The 8,107-nt window shown below is 43.9% G+C and overlaps 1 protein-coding gene across 2 annotated transcripts; it reads left to right on the top strand.

The window, feature by feature from the left end:
• The first annotated feature begins 799 nt into the window (after positions 1–799).
• Positions 800–7,468, top strand: LOC120023416 (pinin-like). Of its 2 annotated transcripts, XM_038967434.1 has the most exons (9): positions 801–965; positions 1,580–1,648; positions 1,864–1,941; positions 4,396–4,471; positions 4,550–4,644; positions 4,911–4,986; positions 5,173–5,328; positions 5,509–5,647; positions 5,756–7,468. In XM_038967434.1, exons 1-9 carry the CDS (start codon positions 853–855, stop codon positions 6,991–6,993), a joined length of 2,040 nt encoding a protein of 679 aa, XP_038823362.1. In that variant the 5' UTR covers positions 801–852; the 3' UTR covers positions 6,994–7,468. The 2 variants fall into 2 exon arrangements, with proteins under 2 accessions (XP_038823363.1, XP_038823362.1); XM_038967435.1 differs by lacking the exon at positions 5,173–5,328 and having other exon boundaries at positions 800–965.
• Positions 7,469–8,107: the final 639 nt, after the last annotated feature.

The raw sequence follows: 8,107 nt of genomic DNA, 5'->3' as shown, positions 1-8,107 counted from the left end.
TTGTTGTGTTTTCATCTTTACAAGCCCACCACTGCTATGTACCATAAAGAAAAGCTGTATGCCATACAGACATCAGACATACACATAAATCCATTGTTCTGAAGGAGTGTTTTAGTAACCAGATGTTTTAAATGCCACTTTTCTGTGGTGTAACTTTAGGATCAAAACAACCAAATTACTATTATTATTTGTCATCATTAGGGCCCTGTGTTTTGGTTAATAATGTGACCTGACCTGATTTATAGCCTTTATTTTAAGTATTTTACAAAAATGAGAATTGAACCAAAAATTAAAACAAGTGTCTGAGGATGGTGCTGCTGACCAAAAGAAAACGGGACAGTTTGATGAAAAAGCGTCAAATCAAGGTCATGTGACATGATTAAACAATATACAGGACCTAGTCAGAATCAATGGTCGAATTCGTTTTGCATGGGCCGGTGCCCGGGTGGAGATTTCACTTCAGGACCAATGGAATGGTCTAAAATATACAAACTCCGCCTACCCGGGGCCATGCAAAACGATCTTGCCCAAAGAAAATATTTGATTATCGTCAAGAAAATACTGGACATGTGGCGATTGGAGAATGCTCACATTTATGGTCATTGCTTTCTGGAGTCCTTGGGACGTCCTTACCCCCATTGAAGTTAACATTGAAAATGGTTGGGTTAGGGATGTCCTAAGGATTCCGGAAAGCAGTAACCCACAATATATGGACGTGTACGTTTAACTACGCTAATGAAGTTGTCAATTGGGCATTTGAGTTGTCAATCAAGATAGTGAAACGCGTTTATCACCCCCCATGATGCATTACGGCGAGCGACCTGTGAGAGGAAAGCTTGTTATTTAGCTAAGATGGCGGTGGTAGTAGGTTCTTTGCAAGCCCAGCTTGAGAAAGCTAAAGAGAGTTTGAAAAATGTAGATGATAATATTCGTAAATTAACTGGCCGGGATCCTAATGAATTGAGGTAAGACATACTGCATTTTGAAGCGCAACATTGTTAGCTAGCAATATACGCCAGTCCCAAGAAAAAAAATGGCATCTCCCATTCTCGTGCACAACCAGGGTGCGTGCTGTATAATCGAATCGGCTTTGTGCTAGTTGTCTAGTTAAATGGAAGTATATATACTTAAATGGCTTACTGGAGTTTTTACTTACCGGTAGGTGGCAGTTGGGTGGTTGCCGTTGCTCATTCATTATTGTGGAATTGGCGAAGTAACATTAAGTTAGCGAGAGAGTAGTATTATTATATATATTTCTCTGCTAGCAAGCTAACTTGCTCATTTACGTTTTATTCTACAATTAACGTTAGCTTGCTAATTAATAACAGTAACGTTACTAGCCAGGAGCTGGCTAGTTTGATACAGTTTCATGTACTGACTTATCGGAGTAGAAGTAACGGTAGTTAGCTATGCCACACTGATTTATTATTGTCTATCTCCATTCCAAATGGAGCAAAACCTAGCTAGCGTTATATAGGGGTGTTCTAAAATCAATCGCTAACAATGACTACAGCTCTGGTCCATCTATGTATGTTACAGCTAAATCACAAGAAGTAGCTAATCTCTACCTTCCTTACAGACCTGGCCAAGCTAGAAGGCCAACCATCCCAGGCGTTGGAGGTAGGGGACGTGGAATCAACTTGTTGAGGTAAAACATTTTGCCTTTCCATCAGTTGGTGTCAATACTTCTACACCTGCATTGCTTGCTGTGCTTCTACACCTGCATTGCTTGCTGTTTGGGGTTTTAGGCTGGGTTTCTGTACAGCACTTTGAGATATCAGCTGATGTAAGAAGGGCTATATAAATACATTTGATTTGAATACCTCTGTCAGAGCTTTATGTAACATTCGTATTTGTCTACAGACGTGGACTCTCCGACATTGGTGGAGGACCTGGAGGACCCCCAGCTAAACAGAGGGACATTGAAGGGGCCCTTCTGAGGTTAGAATAATCTATAGATCTGCCCCTTTTCCTGCTGTAGCAAAAATGAGTCGTACTCACTCTGCTCAAATCAAATTATTTGTCACCTGGTTAGCAGATGACAATGTGAGTGTAACGAGATGCTTGTGCTTCTAGTTCCCGACAGTGCAGTAATATGTAACAAGTAATCGAACAATTCCCCAACAACTACCTAATACACACATCTAAAGTGGTGAATGAGAATATGTACATGTAAGTATATGGATGAGCAATGGCTGAGGCATAGGCAAGGTGCAATAGAGGGTATAAAATAGTGTATATACATGTGATATGAGTAATGTAAGATATGTTAACATTTAGGTGCATTGTATGAAGTGACTAGTGATCCACTTAATAAAGTGGCCAGTGATTGGGTCTCAATATAGGCAGCAGCCTCTGTTAGTGAATGCTATTTAGCAGTCTGATGGTCGAAATATTTTTTTTGTCCCAGCTTTGATGCAGTTGTACTGACTTTGCCTTCTGGATGATAGTGGGGTGAACAGGCTGTGGCTTGGGTGGTTATTGCCCTTGATGATATTTTTGACCTTCCTTTGACATCGGGTGCTGAAGGTGTCATGGAGGGCAGTTAGTTTGCCCCCAGATGATGCGTTGTACAGACCGCACCACCCTCTGGAGAGCCTTGCAGTTGTCGTACCAGGCTGTGATACAGCCCAACAGGATGCTCTTGATTGTGGATCTGTAAAAGTTAGTCAGGGTTTTGGGTGACGAGCCAAATTTCTTCAGCCTCCTGAGGCTGAGGCGCTGTTGGGTGGACCATTTCAGTTTGTCTGTGTACGCCCATGAACTTAACTTTCCACATTTACCACTGCTGTCCCTTTGATGTGGATAGGAGGGCGCTCCCTCTGCTGTTTCCTGTAGTCCAGGATCATCTCCTTGGGTTGACTGAGTGAGAGGTTGTTTTCCTGACACCACACTCCGAGTGCCCTCACCTCCTCCCTGTAGGCTGTCGCGCGGCGTTGTTGTTGGTGATCAAGGCCACTACAGTTGTGTCGTCTGCAAACTTGATGACAGAGTTGGAGGCGTGCATGGCCACAGTCATGGGTGAACAAGGAGTACAGGAGGGGGCTGAGCACGCACCCTTGTGGGGCCCCAGTGTTGAGGATCAGCGAAGTGGAGATGTTGTTTCCTACCTTCACCACCTGGGGGTGGCCCGTCAGGAAGTCCATGACTGAATTGCACAGGGAGGGGTTGAAACCGGGGCCTCCAGCTTGATGAGTTTGGAGGGTACTATGGTGTTGAATCCTTTTGTCAAGATGGGTAAGAGCAGTGTGATGGCAATTGCATCTGTGGACCTGTTGGGGCAGTATGCAAACTGAAGTGGGTCTAGGGTGGCTGGTAAGGTGGTGATATGATCCTTGACTACTCTCAAAGCACTTAATGATGACAGAAGTGAGTTCTCAAGTGAAGGCTCTGCCTGCAACTTCAAAATCATTGTTGCTCTATTGACGTGCCTCTAAGTAAATTGGGTGATAAATTGACTACTGTTTTGGTTGGTTTCCTGAGTGGAAGACTGCAGTTCAAATCTCACCCTTGACAGAGAATTGCATCAATGTTTTTCAGGCTTGGATGCTTGGATACACCTTCACAGCAAAAAAATCACGTGCAATGTAGGGTATATAACCAAACAAATTAGGCCTGGCTTTCAGCATGAATCTACTATCCATTACTGCAGGGGGCTTTCTCCCTGGCCTTAGAGCTTGGTGTTTCTGATTGTGATTTGTTTAGGGAGTGTAGTTGCGTTTCCTTTAGCCAGCTGTTGGCAGATTTTTAAATAAATAATTACAATACAATAATAGGAAAACATTGTCGGAAAATACACATCCTCAATCACATTTGCTTTGCGTGGAAGTTGGTTCAGGTTGTCTTTCAATCGAGTCATCTTACTCCTCTGCCTGTCCACATTGTCTTGAGTGGTCTGTCAATTGGAATCAACTGGTTCTGGGCGCAAACTTTCCCGTGCCATCAGCTCCGTGACAGCATAAGCTGTATGTGTGCATGGGTGAAGTGTTGTGGTATTTTAGGATGTTTTTCTGGATTAATATCCCTGAAAGAGAATTCCCCCGTATTTAAATGAGGTCATTTTTGCTTCTCTCCCTCTAATGCCTGGTCGAGTAGTTGGCTTAAAAAAAAATCTGTGGCAATCAGTTAGCTACTGTACCAACGATGGATGCAGAGACAAGTAAAAAATAGACATAGAGCCCAAATAGATGGACATGTGCAAGAAGCCAACTTTAACTTGGTAGGCTGCCATTCCCCCTTACACAATTATTGCAGTCACTTCCATGTGGTGTCAATGAATCGGCAGTGGGCACTCCTAAAAAGGCATTACCTACACCTGGTGGTATTCAAATGGATTTCTATTTCATATGGCCGGTATATCACGCATTTGTCCTCTTGCGTGTCTTTATTGTATAGGCTGGCCGGTGACCAGCGAGCGAGGAGAGATTCGCGCCATGACAGTGACGCTGAGGATGATGACGATGTCAAAAAGGTAAATCATTGTACACTGAATGTCTTTAATCTTTTCCCTCAATGTTTTAACTCCCCGCTTGCCGTTCTCCATACACAGCCAGCGTTGCAGTCATCAGTAGTAGCTACCTCCAAGGAGCGTACGCGTCGAGACCTGATTCAGGATCAGACCATGGATGAGAAAGGAAAACAAAGGTAATGCGTCATTACGTATGCGTAAGGAATAAGTGGGAGGTAGGTAGCCTAGTGATTAAGAGTGCCAGTAACCGAAAGGTCGCTAGTTCGAATCCCTGGACCGACTAGGCGCTAATCTGTGCCCTTGAGTAAGAGACTTTACCCTAATTCCGCCTCTAAGTTGCTCTGGGTAAGAGCATGTGCTAAATAATTTAACTATTCTATTTCCAAGAAATCATGTAACTGTTATCATACTAGTCATTGCTTTTGCTTCTTTTTCCCTATAGGAATCGACGCATGTTTGGCCTGTTGATGGGAACGTTACAGAAATTTAAGCAGGAATCTAATGTGGCAACAGATAGGGTAGGGATAACACTTTACTCCAATATGTGCATCAATGAAACTAATCACTGCTGTTCAAATACTGTAAATGCATAAAAATTTGCCTTAGCTTTATGCTTGGTGAAAATGATTCCAGCCATTAGGCTATAGTTTGGAATATTTCCCAATGGGAAATTCATTTTTGTTTAATGTTTTATCTCGTCTTAGCAAAAGAAACGCATTGAGATTGAACATAAATTGGAAGTTCAAGCTGAACAAGAACGCAAGAAAGTAGAGGGCGAAAGACGAGAGCTCTTTGATGAGAGGCGTGCCAAGCAGACAGAGCTAAAACTGTTGGAACAGAAAGTGGAGCTTGCTCACTTGGTAATGACCTTTCTTGAAAGCAATATTAAATCTTATTGGTTATGGTGTTGCCTTAGAAAAACAAAAAAACGAAGGAAATGTTAAACCAGTAGGAACATTGCAGTAAGATGAAATTAAACCCTTGTTTTCCCCACATGTCAATGAGGAGATTCTGTGCTCATTAACTGTTTTGTATTCTAGCAAGAGGAGTGGAATGTGCACAATACAAAAATTGTCAAGTACATCCGCACAAAGACCAAGCCACCCATATTCTATCTGCCTGGGAGGATGTGCTCAGCCACTCAGAAGCTCTTTGATGAGTCGCAGAAAAAAATGAATGGTAAGCAATTGTCTTTAGCCATTCCTCGGCGCTCGACAAGTGGCAATACACGTCCTTGGTGTGCGTGGTCTGTCACTGAATCTGTTTCTGTTTTATCCATGTTTCCAGTTATGTTTGAGGAGAGACGCGAGGCGTTTGCCGAGTATCTGAATAAGATGGAGGCTCGGCCTCAACGCCAGTCTCTGAGGGACAACGCTCTGGGTAAGGACCTGAAGAAAGAAGAACAAGAGGAGGGTAAGCCCATGGGTCAGGTAGTCAAAGTGACAGGTAATCGGTTTAATGTGGAGATGGAGGACGAGGCATCACTAGAGAAGGAAGAGGGGGATGTGGGTGTAAAGCGTAAGGAGGACAGAAAGAAAAAGACAGAGAAAGTCAGGGAGCAGGCACCTAAGAAGGGGGAGAATGAGGAAAATGGTCAAGACATTAGAATAGTGGAGTTCAGAGAGGTGGAAGAGCAGATGGAGGTTACTGCAGTGGTGAGGGAGGCTGAGTGGCAGGTCGGGGATCAGGATAATAAGATGGAGGATAGTTTGGTGATAGGTGGGGCAGAGGTAGGTAATGAGAAGGAAGCAGAACAGCAACAGGTTAAGGTAGAAAAGGAAAATAAGCCCCTTCAGAATCAGGACCCCACAGCTGTGTCAGGCGACCAGGAGAAAAGCTTTGAAATGCAACCAACCGAAGATGAAGAGCCACATACAGAAGTGTCCATACCCTTGCTCTTAGAGCCCAACCCTAGTCTGGAAGTCTCTGATGGAGCATCTATAGCCCCTGAGGTTCAGATCCCCCTGCTGGAGGCTGGAACAGAGCCTCTCTCAACAGAGCAGAGCCAAGAGGCTGATCAAGGCGCAATGAAGCAGACCGTTGATGTCCAGCCTGCCCAGTATGATGCTGCCCCCAAGGAGCTGGAGCCTCTGATCGAGGAATCAAGCAGGGGACGTGGAAAGCCCAAGTCAAAGGACAAGAAGGGAGGTGGTGGCAGCAGTAGCTCCTCTAGCAGCTCCTCTGGCTCCTCGTCCAGCGGGAGCTCCGGCTCCTCTAGTGGCTCCTCCAGCAGGAGCAGCTCCTCCAGCGGCAGCTCCTCTTCCAGCTCCTCTAGCAGGAGCCGCAGCCGGGGGAGGAAGGACAGGAAGCATAGGAGGAAGCCGTCCGAGGGGGAGAGGAAGAAGGGAGGTGGTGACAAGAGCCAGAAGTCGTCCATGGGCAGTGGTCGTGAATCCAAAGGTTCCAAAGACAAGGGCTCTAAGTCTGACAGGAAGAGGACCAGCTCTGAGGGCTGCCGGTCAGGGAAGATGTCCTCTCGCAGTGACCGGGATCGCAAGTCTGCTAGGAAGGAAAAAAGACGTTAAAGTTGTTTTTTCTGTCATGCTTAGTTTCATAAGTGAAATGTTGTGGATTTCTTTAAATGGAGTTCCACAGGGTAGGGAAACTTGACTGCCTTAGTGTATTTCTTGGAACAATGTGGGTTTTTAAATAAAATGTTTCTTTCTCTAGTCCCCATTCAGTTGACAGCCCTGCTGCGCCGGGGTCTGGACTCATTTTACCTAGTTTTCTTTTATTTGATTGTTCTATTTGGTTTTTAATTGTTCCTAAACAGGTGCAATGTGAAGAGGATGGTGTATTTTCTTTGAATCTAGTGTTAAGCTATGGGGTAGTAGTGTAATGTTGAGGAATTGTAACATACAGTTTTTTTTATTCATCCAAAGCCTCAGACTGTGTGCAATGTCTAGCTCTGCATTGTGCATGACACTTGTTTTGGAAAGTAATGTTTTTTTTTCTAATGAAATTTAAGGATCTATAATTAAAAGAGAAAAAAACAGGTCATATTCTTGTCATTAATGGCTCACATCTTAATGATTTCTTATAGCCTAATGGTCATTAAATGCTACTTGTTGGTTAGGATGCAGAACTAATGAAACCCATGCATATTGTTTTAGGGTAACTGATTTAAAAGCATTTTTTTATATAATTGGTGGACACCCTCTGGCAGACCGGTACCCTTTTTTTAGAATGGATACGTGACACATGATGCTCCAGACACAGTGCCTTTGGAAAATATTCAGACCCCTTGACTTTTTTCACAGCCTTATTCTAAAATGATTTCATCAGCAATCTATACGCAAAAACATGAACTTTATTTCAACAAGGAACACAGACCAAGATCTCTTACAGCTGGGCCCTGCATATACATTTTAACACATACAGTTTTAGGTACAATGATTAAGAAACTACACAAGACAAACAAAACAATACAGCAACAGATTCAATTTACACACAGGGTATTCCCCTAACAGCACAAGAACTGGTGGCAGCATCATGCTGTGGGGATGTTTTTTTAGAGGCAGGGACTGGGAGATTAGTCAGGATTGAGGTGAAGATGAACAGAGCAAAGAACAGGGAGATCCTTGCTGAAAACCTGCTCCAGGACCTCAGACTGGGGCAAAGATTCACCTTCCAACAGGA

Source organism: Salvelinus namaycush, chromosome 28 (genome assembly GCF_016432855.1).
Source record: "Salvelinus namaycush isolate Seneca chromosome 28, SaNama_1.0, whole genome shotgun sequence".
Lineage (NCBI taxonomy): Eukaryota > Metazoa > Chordata > Actinopteri > Salmoniformes > Salmonidae > Salvelinus > Salvelinus namaycush.
The sequence above is the reverse complement of the archived record's forward strand: the minus strand, read 5'-3'. Positions and strand labels throughout refer to the sequence as shown.

What these genes read in the sequence shown, in the direction of transcription:
- LOC120023416 (XM_038967434.1), top strand. Translation starts at nt 853, where the DNA reads ATGGCGGTGGTAGTAGGTTCTTTGCAAGCCCAGCTTGAGAAAGCTAAA. An exon ending in AAGTGGAGCTTGCTCACTTG is followed by an intron (nt 5,329 to 5,508) that starts GTAATGACCTTT and finishes TTTGTATTCTAG; the next exon opens with CAAGAGGAGTGGAATGTGCA. An exon ending in GTCGCAGAAAAAAATGAATG is followed by an intron (nt 5,648 to 5,755) that starts GTAAGCAATTGT and finishes CCATGTTTCCAG; the next exon opens with TTATGTTTGAGGAGAGACGC.